General features: G+C 38.8%; 1 protein-coding gene across 1 annotated transcript in view; it reads right to left on the bottom strand.

The window, feature by feature from the left end:
- The window catches only part of GRIN2A (glutamate ionotropic receptor NMDA type subunit 2A), a 502,726-nt gene that overhangs the window by 113,950 nt on the left and 373,463 nt on the right, over positions 1–15,313 (bottom strand). Inside the window, exon 5 of the mRNA XM_075179825.1 lies at positions 11,081–11,195. Within this exon, the coding sequence (XP_075035926.1) occupies positions 11,081–11,195 (115 nt within the window). The remainder of the gene's footprint in view (positions 1–11,080; positions 11,196–15,313) is intronic.

Below are 15,313 nucleotides of genomic sequence, written 5' to 3'. Positions count from 1 at the left end.
TTTGATTCTTAGAACATGTCACAGTTTGTGTCAGTAGCAGCTGATAGGGTGACTGTGACAAGAAAATGCACTATTAAGGAGACGAGGGGAGTATTTTCTAAACGGTAGGAATCCAGAGCACCGGACCCCTGCTGTTTTGCTAGTTGGAGAGACGTTGGTTACATCAAAACATGATTTACTTGGTTTTATTTAACATGTTTTTGCATAAATAAACCACTCTGACATCTTTGGAAAGGAGATATAATGGTATATTACAACATATAAAATCCAATGTTTTGTTTCTCACTATAGTATTTGTAGTTAATATTTTCAAAACCTTTTATATTCCTGCTATCCTTCATGTAGCAAACTGTGACAGGAGTGAGTTCATTAATTCAAAATCACAGTCATTTATGATTAAAGTGAAATTGAAATTATATATGTAACATATAAGTGATGTTGTTCTTCATTTCGAGGCTGATTCAAAGATGGTTACAAAATGGGAATAATTTACTTACACTAAAAAAAAACTTACACGCAAAACCAGAATATCTACACCTATCTTCTGTATATATTCATGTGTATGGGTAAAGCATGATGATACACTATTAAGTGTATCATCATGCTGTTGGTATGCTACTAATCACCATACTTTTGATGACGAAGGCCGGTTTTAAATTTTGTATTTATTTAATTTTTTTTAAAAAACAGTGAGACCCACTTTTCCCCACAAAAGTATTACCAGCACCAGTGCTCATGGCCTAGGCTGTCATAATGTCAATCAGCTCTTGCCTGTTCAGCATTGGCTCACTGAAGGCAGCAGACTCTTCCCAAACACTCCTGGGGGTAAATGTATCAAGCTGCGAGTTTCTGGCAGGTTTAAAAAGTGGAGATGTTGCCTACAGCAACCAGATTCTAGCTGACATTATTGTAGAATGTACTAAATAAATTATAACTAGAATCTTATTGGTTACTGTAGGCAACATCTTCACTTTTCAAACCTGCTGGAAACTTGCGAGTAGATACATTTATCCCCTGGATTGGTGGGTGTGGGATAGTAAAGTTGGACTGCACATCAGATCCCAGGAAGCCTTGACAAGCTCTTTGATTATGCTGGCGCTTATAGAACTAGCAACGCTAATGACAGGCCTGTGCCTGTCAGACAACACAGAGTGTGGAAAAGCCGCTATGTATTGATTAGTAGTGGGTGAGTTCCCACTTGTTATTGAACTATCAGGTGTTGTATGACAAACCTACTTACAATCTTGTAAAGTTATTCGGGAAAAAAAATATCCTTAATTAAAGAAAATTAAATGAGTTGGACCTTCTATCTGCATTAAAAAGCCCAAAATTGCCATTTTCTAACACAGTTGGCTGGGAGACACTGGACAAAATCAGAAACAGCAGGAAGCTTCAGTCTGAAGAGGGTAGCTTGTAATTGGATGTAAATCTGTCACATGAAGAATTCAACCAAGTGCCATTGAGAAATGTGATTTTGCTAAGCTGACGTCATCTTGTTGCCTTATAGCCATTTTGTTCTGTTATAGCTTAAAGACAGATTAGATGCACCTGTTTTGTAGGAGTAATTCATTATTTTCAAGGCTATGCTTATAACCTTGGACATAGCAGACAGGAGATAAGCCAACCCTTCCCCCCATGGGGAGTATTCCTGTGTGATAATGAGAGAATATAGTAACATCTGTGTAAAGGGAGCATGAGTGGTAAAAAACCTTTTGGGGCGTAGTTTTCTGTAATACATGATTTTTGCTATATAGATATGGACTTGTAACTAATAAAACAGAGCTTATTGTACACCCAAACCATGCAGTGTATTTAATTCTCTCCAGCTGATGAGCTCATAACTGATAAACTGACACTTACAGGTGAACAATCTGATTTAGATTCGACAGCATTGGAGGTCCACACCAAGACTGCTGACCTGAGCCAAGGACAGACAGAACTGGAGGTCGCCCTGGACACAGAACTCTGACTATAACCCAGGTGAGTAGAGTTTTATACTCCTCAGGCTCCTCTGTTTAGAGCTTCCTCATGTCCGTCTAAGGTATCCGGCACGCAGATCTGTAAGTCTCAGAATTATACAGTTACTAACAATTTGTTTATTGTAATTATATTGGTAATTAGATTTCTGAAAGATGAGTGAATTTTTAGTGCATGTCTGATACACCAACACCATCCCCAGAGCTTTGTCAAGAAGTTTAGAAAGAATTTTCAGACCTTCGTCCCAGATGCTGTCAGGCTATTCTGCACGACACCCAGTGTAAAGAGTCCAAAAGGGATATCCAGTGTAAGGAGTCCAAAAGGGGCATCCAGTGAATGGAGCCCAAAAGGGGCATCTAGTGTACAGTGCCCACAGAACCGGACATTCACTGTTAGGAGTCCACAGAACTGGACGTCCACTATTGGGACAACCCACAGAAACTAGACCAGAATCTCTAGTGGGACTCAAAAGTACTGTCAATATAGGGGAATATAGACAGTAAGCAGATAGATGACAGCAACCCCCCCCCCCCCCCCATATAAATGATGCACAGATTTCTAGGATATGGGGGGAGTATAAGGTCTGCAAGTAATTTGTCAAGAAAGCGGGGATAGCCAAAGAAGGAATTGATATGTGTTAATGGTGAAACATGGGTGCTGCAAGTGGTAATGTGACAAGAACAAAGGGGTATTGAGCCCAAACCCCAAGGGATAGTTTGAGGTGGCAAAGGAAAGTTAAGAGATCTGGAAAGTCGCAATATATGTGGATAGGCTTAATGTATCACAAGCTAAATTATATAATGGCTAAAATAATGAATCAAGTAGGTTGTGTACTAAAAATGTATGTTTGATGCTGCGCAGCTGAAAGAGTGAAATGTGTCCCTGCCTTATTCTGTGTAAAAGATTTCAGTGTGTTGAGATAAGAAGGAGTGCCGATTGATAGTAGCATATTGAAGCTGAATTGTATTTAGTCTAATGCTGGGACTTGTAGTTCCACAGCAGTAGGCTGGAAGATATCAGTTAATTATTCTCTCTCTGTATGTGAGTTTTATCTCCGTCTTACTGCGTATGAGGGAGATCCGTGTTTGTCTGTCTTGACCGTTTTACAAGAGACATGTTTCAAGGTTGAAAAAGTTGTACATTTGTAAATAATGTGAAGAGATGCAAAAGAAGTTTTAAAATCTTTGGTCCGTCATTGCACAATTCAGTGGATGGACAACACTGTAAATAATGTACATTATCACTATAATTACTAGTGTTGGCTGGGGCCAACAAATCGTTTCTGTATCTGAAGTTGAGAAAAATAGCTTTCTCTTTAATGAAGTTGAGAATTGTGGGAGTGAGCTTTTACATGCAGATATATTACAAGCTTTTTTTATCTGTGCTAAAATGGCGCTGATGAATGTTCTCAGAAATCAGGAGGGTTTGTTATGCCCATAAAGAAATGTTACGAGATAATATGTCGTCTGTGAGCGAGAATTGTGAATATATTTTTACTTTCAACATGGAAATCACAGAATCTGGAAATATGTGTGAATATTTGGTCATGGGATATTTTGTTGAGGAAATGTTGAGTGATTTACAGACACAATGTGAGGTGTCTAACGAGAGTACTCTGATTTATAAGAGAAGCAGTGTTGCTTTAAAATGGCTGAATGCCTGGAACCAAGATTACAGATTGAATGTTTGTACACCCAGAAAACATATTAGTGTCATTCAAGGGGGCTGTACTAGGTGATGATGAGAAAGGAGTAGCTTTGAACGCCCAGGTCTCATCACTTTGACATTCCCTGTTTGTGAGATTAGGGACTGCGGCTTTGAGGAAATCATGGCATGGAACGCATAGCGTCACAGTTAAGCTTTTAGCAACTGTTCACTTTACAAAATTGTTTACTGGTTAGTTGATAACGGTGTACTGATACTGACAAGCATGATAGTTACTGTAATTCCTAGTGAATAAATGTTAATCTCTATGCAAAAGTTTTTTTTCTTCACGGAAGATCTCCAGCTGCAAAGACACTTTAGGCAATCCAGATTGCATCGATCCAACTTCCAATGAATAGAAGTTTGCAATATGTTTTGGTCTACAGCCACAACAAACATAAGTATAAACTAATGAGAGATTTAAAGAACGTAGACTCTGCTGAGTAATGATTACCTTGTTTTGGAAAGAGATATTAGAGTTTATGGGCTATTCGCATAGCAAATGCATTAACTAGGTGGTTTTTCTGTATGTCGTAGAAGGTCAGAAGGTATGTTTTTAAAGAGAAAAGGAGAAATGGACTAACATAGTTGAATATGACATAGTGTTTGGTTTATTTTTGCTTTTTTTTAACCAAATTTTATATCAGATGGTTTGAAAGAAAGTAATGCAATGTAATGTCAAATTATGGTAGATAACAAAAGGTTTTTATTTTTTATCCTCATAATAGTCAATCAGTGTTGTAAAGACATTCACTGCCCTTATTTACTGTGCTATAATCATCATATACTGTAAATACCTCTTTGTATCATGGGTATGGTAATGCATTGATGGGAATTCAATGTTTGTACATAAATGAAAAATAAGCCTTAAGACTTTAAGAGCTATTATCTGTGCTCCTGCAATAGCACTTCTGGATGATAGCAAGCCACTTATACTCTTCTCTGAGCAGAGCCAAATGTTTAACCAATTTTAAGCTGAAGTAACTTCAGTGCAAGCACTGACTTTGCCAGATTATGACAAGCCTTTCACATTATTTTATTATAAAGTAAGTGCACACGCATAAGGAGTACTGACACAGATACATGGTCGCAAGCTAAGATCACTTGCATACTACTCTTCACAATTAGACCCAGTCATACGAGCAGTGGCTGCAGCGGCCATTGTGTTTGGTAAAAGTACAGATATTGTGCTAGGGCACCCAGTAACCCTAATGGTGCCACATGCGGTAACAAAAATTTTAAATCAAGCACAAGCAAAACACTTCTCAGCAGCCAGACTAAGTAGCACTGCTAACTCCCTGTAACATTACACTTAAGTGGTGCACAATGTTGAATCCTGCTGCCTTATTGCAGCAAGTTTCAAAAGATGGGAGAAGCACCTGTATATATCGGGGTTCCCCTGGGGATTTGGGGGGATCCCATCCCAGCTTGAACAGGAAGAAAAAAAATGCAAAACACAAAATTTTTCTGAATATGATTGTGTAGAACTAATGAGACAAGGATCTTTGGCTTTATCTGACATTAAAGATACACCGCTTCCAAATGCAGACATCTAGCGCTACCACATAGATGGTGTTTCTTATACAGCGTGTGCTGTAACCACACACAAACACACACACACACACACACACACACACACACACAGAAAGAGTGGTTCAACAGACTACCGAGTCACATGTCAGCGAAAGAAGCTGAATTAAAGGCCCTGACACTTGCATGCATATATGCAAAAGGACAAAGAGTAAACATTTACATTGATTCAAGTTATGCATTTGGAATTGCACATGTTTATGGCCCTATATGGAAAAGTAGGGTCTTATAGGTTCATCAAGCAAATCAGTCAACATGCTGAACATATCAGGGCACTGTTCACCTCATTCCAGCTGCCCTCCAAACTCAGTGATGAAGATGAAGACACACACAGCGACACTACCCCCGAAGCTAAGGGAAATAGACTGGTAGACCAGGCCGCACGAGAAGCCGCCATAGCCCCAGTATCCCAAGGGGAGTCAATTTACATGGTGACCCCCTGACCCCAAATTTGACGGTTCCACACTCCAACTTATGCAGAGACAAGCAACAGAGAATGAGAAAAAGACTTGGGCAAAACATGAAGCACTAGAAGTGCAAGGAGAGTGGTGTAAAGGTCAGCGTTTGTGTCTGCCAAGAGCACTTTATCCCATTATGGCCAATATAGCACACGGTAAAGTGCATCTGGGGAAATATGCTATGGTTGTACTCACTAACAGGTTATGGATAGCACCAGGGTTTGTCCAAGCAGCATAGGTGTTAGTGGCAGGATGCCTAATCTGTGCATAGAATAACCCGGGTAAGTCTGTCCGATTGGAAAGCACACCCCAGACATAGTATCCCTATAAGAGGATACAGATAGACTTTATACAACTTCCCATATGCTCGGGCTTTGAGAATGTGCTAGTCTGTGTCGACTTCTTTAGTCACTGGCTGGAGGCATGACTGTATAGGTAAGCAAATGCTAAAGCAGTAGACAAAAAAATTACAAGTGAGGTATTCTGCTGATATGGGGTACCAGAGGTCATTGAAAGTGACAGAGGGACATACTTTACAGGGCAAGGATTCCAGGAACTGTTAAAAGACATGTCTGCCCTTCACACCCCTCACAGACCCCAAAGTTCGGGATGTGTGGAGTGTCTTAATGGTACTCTGAAATTGAAAATGCAGAAAATAATGACTGAAACAGGCCTGCCATGGATCTCAGTAAGAAACACTGCTAGGAAAGACACAGGTTTAGCACCAAATGAGATAATGTTTGGCACAGCACACAGAACAGGCTGTTACTTTCCATAGCAACTACATGGTGATTTACATGGTGATTTGTTGAACTATGTTGCTTTATTATAGAAACAACTAACTGAAATACATGGTCAAGTAATTTCTTCCATTCCAGGCCCTAATTTTGATGCAGGTACACATAAACTGCAACCAGGGGACTGGGTGGTCGTGAAGAAGCACGTCAGGAAGATTCTTGAACCCAGATACGAGAGTCCTTTCCAGGTCTTATTGCCGACTCCCATGGTAGTGGAAATACAGGAAATACAAATGACACCTGAATACACGCATCCCACTGAAAGATCTTCAGACAAGGAGAGTCTGAGTAAAATGTATTTTGCTAATTTTTTAAACGTCCAAGGAAGACCAGAAAGTGTTGTTCATTGATATTAGCAGAAGGAATATTAATTGCATGTTATGTTCCTTTGCTGTAGGGTAGGCTGTAGATGTGTACTAGTCTAGAAAGGAAAACTAGGTCTGGAAGAACCAGACTCATGCCAATAGTAATGTAGAGATCATTATACATAATGAGAAAAATTCTAATATGAAAGTTTAACCCAACCAAATAAAGAAAAGAGCAACCCATGACTGTAGGGGTTTACACCCAATACAGAAATGTATTTGTGAGTATTGTGGCCCAACACATTATTACATTTACACAAGACAATAGGTTTATATTGGACTACCTGACAGCTTAGTCTGGAGGGTACTGCCTGACCCTAAATATTTAAATTGAAGCCCAGGGTTGCACCTTTTTAACTAGTGACGCAGATGAGCCAGAGAAAATGTTCGATGAACACTTACAAAAAAATGAAGACATGAAATATACATTTTTAAAGGAGCACACTGGAGATGCTTATCTAGAAGGATAGTTTTCATGGTTGTACCTGGCCGATTGGTTCAAGGGTATAGGAGGATGGTTATCAGGTTTTATACATGTTGTACTTCAAGGACTGTTACTAATCCTTATTATAATATATATATACTAATAAAATTGATGATGTGGCTTATTAACAAGTGTAGAAAAGCTAAGTGTTTCTCTTCCAGAAAAATTAAAGTTACCACATCTGTCTTAACCGCTGTACTGTACACCCCATCTAATGAGCTATTGGAACTCTCAGTACTACTGGCAGTTGTGATCAGTGCAGAAACCAAGAATCTTTCCTTGGAATCCACATGGTCGTTACTGAAACCTATCCTTATGAAGATATACAGCACAATGGACAATCTCTTCTGTTGTAAAATAAGTGACATATAACACTTGCCAAGCGCACTGTTTATTTCTCCCCCCCTTTCCTTTTTTCCTTCCCTAAAAAATCCATAGTTAAAAGACAAAAAGAAAGCACAAGAGGGCCCAGAGCCTCTCATGTTCACCGATATATGTGAAGATCTGACATCAGGACATGCAGCGGGTGCAAGACGGTTGTCGACTCATTGACCATCTATCAGCTAGAAGAGGGATCATGGACTTGCTATTGGTGGGGGATGGGTTGTTCTATGTATCCAGTTTTAGGCATCCCTATTCATATGTTCTGTTAGAAGGGTGTATGTGTATAAGTACCCATTAAAAGCAACAGCAAGAATGTGATCTCTGATAGGTAGTGTTAGGGCAAATAATGAATAAAGAGATGGGAAATGAGAAATGTGATTTTGCTAAGCTGACGCCATCTTGTTGCCTTATAGCCATTTTGTTCTGTTATAGCTTAAAGACAGATTAGATGCACCTGTTTTGTAGGAGTAATTCATAATTTGCAAGGCTATGCTTATAACCTTGGACATAGCAGACAGGAGATAAGCCAACCCCCCCCTGGGGAGTATTCCTGTGTGATAATGAGAGAATATAGTAACATCTGTGTAAAGGGAGCATGAGTGGTTAAAACCTTTTGGGGTGTAGTTTTCTGATATACGTGATTTTTGCTATATAGATATGGACTTGTAACTAATAAAGCAGAGTTTATTGTACAGTCAAACCATGCAGTGTATTTAATTCTCTCCAGCTGATTTAGATTTAACAGCATCTTATTTATCCTAGAATACCCCATGTTTTCAGATTAAATACAGCAATTGGCTTCTAAATGCATGTAAATGGTTCACTTTTCATACTATACCTTGTTTTGTTTTGAATTTCACAATTTCAAATCCACAGACCATATTTGAAACTGTAAAATGTACAAAATATTAATAATACTAAATGTCTATTATAGCTAATTTCATTAGAGTCTCATCATATATACACATAGCTGTCTGACATATTGTCAAAAAAGTACATAAAGTAGGAGTGCACCTTTAACAAAGAGTGTGACAAAGCATATAGAACGTTATTAATTATTATGTGGCAATAAGACAGATTTTCTATCTTCACTTATCTCAGTGATAGAAAATATCCGCAATTTACAAATACAATATTCTCAGGACAAATGAGTGATTCTCAGTTGCCCGGTGATACTGGCTTACAGCGATTAGGATAGATAGGTAGCACAGTGTTAGCCTTTGATAAATAGGGAGAAGCCCTATAACCAGCTGATATAGAGTTGGATACATTTGCACTTCAAAAAATGCTCAAATGAGTCAGAATCATCTCAAGATGCATCCAGATCTGTACCAATAGCATATACGCCAGGTTTACGTCAGGTCATAAGCAGGAGAAAACATTTTTTGCATTTGTTTTGATAGCGAAAAATGGATTCACTATTACATTTCATTTAAAAATGAAACCCTCTTTAACATCTCGTGTACGAATAAAAGTATCAAAAAAGTAATTCTAATGTACAATCACAAAATAATATAATATAGGCAATGAAAAGAAGCACTACAGCTTCAGAGGTCAATCCAGTATCAGCCAATCAGAAATGACAAGCTAGGGCTGACGACCACCATCACAAGTGACAGGCACATCCTTACACAAACACGCCTTTACTGTTTTCGGTCTGCATTTATTTGCCCTTCACTCAAACATTCTGCCTCTTTAAGCATAAGGAGGATAAAAGTACCAAATCTGAATACATATTGTGACAAAGGGAGGTGTTTGCCACAGGTTTAGAAAAGAGAAGACAGGTATTTAGCTGGCAAACTGGAGAGAAAGGCTGCAAAAAGAGCTACACGTTTGTGCAGTAGTTCACCTTAAAGATATACAGGTGTGACAAAATAATAGCAAAGAATCTGATTTAACTTACATATTTTAAAAAAATATATATTTTCCACACCAAGCAGCAGCCTGACATGGTATGTGTGCAATCAAACAGAGCACCTGCAATGAACTTCTTCTTAAAAGCAAGGTGAAAGTGTCTGTCCATCAGGTTAGGACTGTGGGGGGAATGTAAACTACTCAATTGGGACCAATACCAGACAGTGGCTGGTGGCTAGGGAGTTGGTCTCTATCTATCTAGCGTTAGGGTCGCACGAAAAAGTGTGGAACTCTATGCTGTCAATTTTCTTTAACATCCTGACGAAAAAAGCAAAGTAAAAAGCAAGAAGGAATTAGTATGTGCATCACCTGAAGAGTGCCCATGTCACAGTTTATAGCAGTATGCTTTTTTCTGGAAATGTGATTTACAATATAAAGCTCAATCTTTAATATAAAATGTGGTCAACATTTTAAGTAGTCATCAGCTGAAATTGTTTGGATTAATTTGAAGATTATTTTTAGTTATATATATATATATATATATATATATATATATATATATACATATATACATGTATATTATATATATGCGTGTATATATATTTATATATATTACACATATATATATATATATATATATATAGATATATATATACACGTGTGTATATATATATATGTCAATTATTGGTATTTGTTGTATTTAGCTAATAGAATTATTTATTTAAGTTGTGAATATAATTGCTATTAGCTGTTCTTAGCACCACACTGGGAAACATTAGCAGGCAGCAGAGGCGGCCAGAGGGGGGGAATGTACAAACTTCCCAGGCCTTACTTGGGGGCTTGTTGGTGCTGTATTATGATGAGATAGCAATATAGGTGTGGAGAAAGTGATTGAAAGTTTGTTAGACTGAGTGTAAATACAGATTATGCCAAGGGTGCACACACGGCCAAGGAAAAGGGGGGGGGGGGTCCATGCAATCAGGCACTCCACCTAGAAAGCTCTAGGGGCATCAAGTCTTAGCAAAACTCTTTGAACAGACTAAGTGAAGACAAGAAGCGGGTCCTATTGGTGACCCTGGCAGTAGTAAAAACCTCTCAGACTGTTTTCAATGGCAAGTAGAGGATGTGCCTTTGTACCACCAAATAGTATTTTAAACAGGTCCAACAGTGTTTAACTTCTACCTGAATCTGTCACTTGTGTCCTGATTTAATTGAAGCAAAGTGCAAATTTCATGGGTATATATGGGTACATATAAAAAATTTAAAAGCACAAAATACATATACATATATATTTTTGGAGCATGGTCCATTTTCACATATATTTAGACCTCACCAATTTCAGATTTCCACAGGAAAACATTTAAATTCTGTGTTTTTGTGCACTTGAACTGTAAAGCTTTGTGGTACTGAGCTTGTGCAATATATACAATAAAATCATAATATTCAGCCATGGAAGCCTAAACTTGCCTTTTCCCATTCTCTTTCCATGTTCAGCAGTATAACCACCAATTTTGGATTTGCTTGATAACCATCTTCTGTAAAAGACAAATCTTTGCCATCCCAAGTCACATTTATCATAAATCTGCCAAAAGGAAGAAACAAACAGTCGATGAGTTATCAACAGGCAAATTAATTCAAACATATCTACATTGATAATATTTATGCAAATAAATAAAAAAATAAAACAAAAAGATTTGAATAGTAACAAAACAGTAAGTTTCCAAACTGTTTTTTAATTGAAACATTGACATTTGAAAGTAGACTTACACCCCCCCCCCCAAAAAAAAAACAATAATAAAAATTATTATTACTATTAAATAAACTCATTATTCTCAGGGATGTAGAGATGGCTATGGCTGGTGCGCTTTTTTAAAAAAATGGTATTTCGACATATACAGTCCTTTTGCGTGCCGTATCATGTGTGAAATTGCGCTGTCTATGCTTAGAAACAGACTCCAATAAACGCAATTGCATTCAATTCATGTCAGAACGCAACTGACACTTACAACTATCACTTAAGGGGCGGAATAGTGGTGGTAAGGGGTGGATGGATGTAGGCAATGTACAATAAGGATATACTGAGGACGTGCTTGGACAAATGCGTTGGATTTAAGCTCAGGGCATCTATTAAGTAAGTGGTTTTTAGCCGTATCATTTGCACCAGCTACAGAGCAGGTTTAAGTGCCGACTAATAGTGATGACTACACATATGCATGCCAGCACGTGTTTGCAAGTAACAGAAATTTTAAAAAGACATTTTATGTACAATACACATTAAGAACATCCTGATTAATGTATTTCATGTAAAAAAATACAAAAAAAGTTTTTTAAAAAAGAAAACATATTTTAATTAATGATTATAATATTAAAAGTTGTAATTTTTTTTTATAAATTATTTTTTTCATGCGTTCTGAGGGGACTTTATATTGAACATATGCATATGTGTATCCTGCAGTGTGTTCTCTCTGTCTGCATACGGCAAGTAACATATAGCCAGAGAATACCCAGATTCAAATGGAAATGTCTCTTGAGATCCGCTTGTATTTGAATACGACCATATGTGCGTATAAGTTAGGTGTGTTTTATTAAAATACAAGTTGCATTCACATTACATTGATCAATCAGGTCCACAGAGTACATAGCTACATCACACACAAGCTCTTTAAGCTCAAACATTCATCATAAATCTAAAATCAGAAACAAGTATTTCTATATACAGCAACGATCATTTATAAATGTTAAAAAATTCAGATGTACAATGTATTTATTATGGAAAATTGCTCCTACTTATATGCACTTCTGCACTTTGCACATACATACAGTTGGTGCATGTCCATGTTTTGTTTTTGTTAACTGTCCCCATAAAACCACACTGTGCCTATTTTTGCGAGAATGTGGGTCAGACTAAAAAATTGCATGGTTGATAGAATAAAAATATAATTTCACCCCATTCATCAAATTAAATGTTTACACTTTTTCTCCTAAAATACTGCTAATTCCAGCCTAATCCATGTGCTATATTGTCAATGAGGAGACATCAGAACTGATTTACATGTTTTAATTTTTTTAATTCGAATATTTTTATTGATACTTCCTATGGCAGCTGCAGCCCCTTTAACTATGTTAATTCCACCTTGAGCACTATCATAGCATGTGAGTTAGAAGGCTGTTTTAGGTGACCTAATGAGTAGCGCCATAGTCAACCAAATGGTAGTACCGATCCTGAGTGCAGCGTTTTATTCTACTGCTGAACACTATTTATTTTGGAAGAAATGTGTAGACAATACAAATCCCACTGCTTTTATATGGTAACAATTTTTTTTAGAGGAAAACATCTTTAAGGAGAGAAAACTCATGAAATATAACTAAACGTTTCATTTTTAACTTTTAACTTTACATTACATATTCACACCTTAAAAATGTGTAAAAACAATGGGAAATTACAAAGTAGTGCTAAGGAGCTTCATCACACCAAAAACAAGGTTGTTTTAAGTATCTACAATCTATGTTCAACTGCTGGACTTAACTGTCAGTGCTCTTGCTTCTCTATTCAGGCTGCTGGACCCACTGAGCCTGAATATATATTAACACATTATCCTGACTATACAATGCTTTTAAATGTTATTTTAACAAGCAGAATTAACCCAAATTATAGTGTGTCTGAGGGACCCCTGGGGGTACACATACAGCAGGATTGAAATCCATACCCTAATACAGAAAAGAGAAGATTTTCAAAATATGTAGATATTCTCTGTGTTTTGGAATTGATATATTTTAATAGACATAGCTTCAGATTAGATAAAGGGAAGCAATAAAGAATGATTGCCCTGATAAGTGAACATATGAAAAATATCAATGTTGGTTATAATTGTTACCTCAATACAGTACAGATCCAAGAGCTTGTACGCATTGGTGGTATATGGAGAAATGGGTAGGGTACATAATTGCGACGGAGCTAATGTCGGCACTTAACCTGCCGACATAAAAATGTCAGCAGGCCAACTGCCTGCCGACATTAAAAGACCAGTGCCACCACATCCGCTGGCTATACCCTAGACACGGCGGCATTACTCTTTTAATGTCAGCATTGTGATTGGCAACATTGTCAACACACTGATGACATTGTCAACCTCTTTGTAGAATGTAAGTGTCGGCATTTAGCCTGACGACATTTTTATGTTGGCAGGTAAAGTGCCGACATTAGCTCTGCCACAATTATGACTGCCACCAGGAGAACTGTCACTCACCGGACTGTGAGTGCTACTTCTCGTGTGTTTAGGAACCGTGGCCGTCCACCATCCTGAGGGTCTGCGCATGTGCAGCCCTTTCAAACCTTCAGTTCATGTTCCTTTTAGTTAATTGGCTGATCAGGCAACACTCCCTATTTAAAGCACCTGAGGTCAATACCTCGTTGCCTGATCTTGGAGTCTCATTCCCCACGAGCCTCTGAAGGTGTTCCTGTGTTTCCTCGTGTGTTCAGCTCCTGCTGATTCCTGTTGTTCGTTTGTGGTTTCCTGACCACTTCATCTTCCCTTTGTTTCATCGTGACTGCACCAGCTGATTCCTATCCGCTGCCTCTGTGCTACTTCAGTTTGCAGTCCACTTCAACTCTCCTGTGTTTCATCGTGACCGCACCAGCTGATTCCTATCCGCTGCCTCTGTGCTACTTCAGTTTGCAGTCCACTTCAACTCTCCCGTGTTTCTTCGTGACTGCACCAGCTGATTCCTATCCGCTGCCTCCGTGTATCTACAGTATCCTGCTCACTTCAACTCTCCCGTGTTTCATCGTGACTGCACCAGCTGATTCCTATCCGCTGCCTCCGTGTATCTACAGTATCCTGCTCACTTCAACTCTCCCGTGTTTCATTGTGACTGCTCCAGCTGATTCCTATCCGCTGCCTCCGTGTATCTGCAGTTCCCTGCTCATCGCTACCCTCCAGTACTCCTCGCGTCTGCAGCCAGCTGATCCGCTCTCCGTGCTTCTACAGTGTCTCCGCTTGTGTCAACTCGCCTGTCTGCATTGGATCAATGCCCCGCTGCTTTTATCTCGTCTAGATCATCTCTACTCTTCAGTGTCCTCCAGGTGTCCAGTTCTATATACTACTGCTTCCTGAGTATTTGTTTCTATCCCTGCTGGTTCACCTACCTGTGCGCTGCACCTACTAGATTACCGCTTCTACCCTCCTGGGACTTCGTATCCTGCCGGCCTCACGCCGTCCAGGTATCTCTGCACTTCTGTCTGACAGCCTGCTCTCCTGAACCACGGTATGCATACTTCTCATTGACTGTGCTGGTGTATTGCATATCTTGCTGGACTGAGTTGTTCTCCTCTGGAGTTTACTATCCGCTGAGACTATTGCCATCATTTGACTGTGTTACCTTTTGCCTGGATAGTTCTTGTGACTTTGTATTATTGTGCAGTGCTGTTCAGTCATTACTATATTGTGCATATCATCGTGGGATCAAGTTCAGTGTGCCCGTGTATACTCTGCATTACATTTCTCTCCCCGTGCTCCTCCTCACATATATATTCAGTGGTACAACTTGCTAGAGGCAGACCACTGTTCCCTGTTTCCTGAGTCACCTGTTTCCATATCCTTTCACATAGCAGTGGTACAACTTGCTAACGCAGACCACTGACTTCCCGGATACCTCCACCCGGATTCCATTCCTTCACCTAGACAGCGGTACAACTTGCTA

The sequence above is a fragment of the Mixophyes fleayi genome, chromosome 7 (assembly GCF_038048845.1).
Source record: "Mixophyes fleayi isolate aMixFle1 chromosome 7, aMixFle1.hap1, whole genome shotgun sequence".
Taxonomy (NCBI): domain Eukaryota; kingdom Metazoa; phylum Chordata; class Amphibia; order Anura; family Limnodynastidae; genus Mixophyes; species Mixophyes fleayi.
The sequence above is the reverse complement of the archived record's forward strand: the minus strand, read 5'-3'. Positions and strand labels throughout refer to the sequence as shown.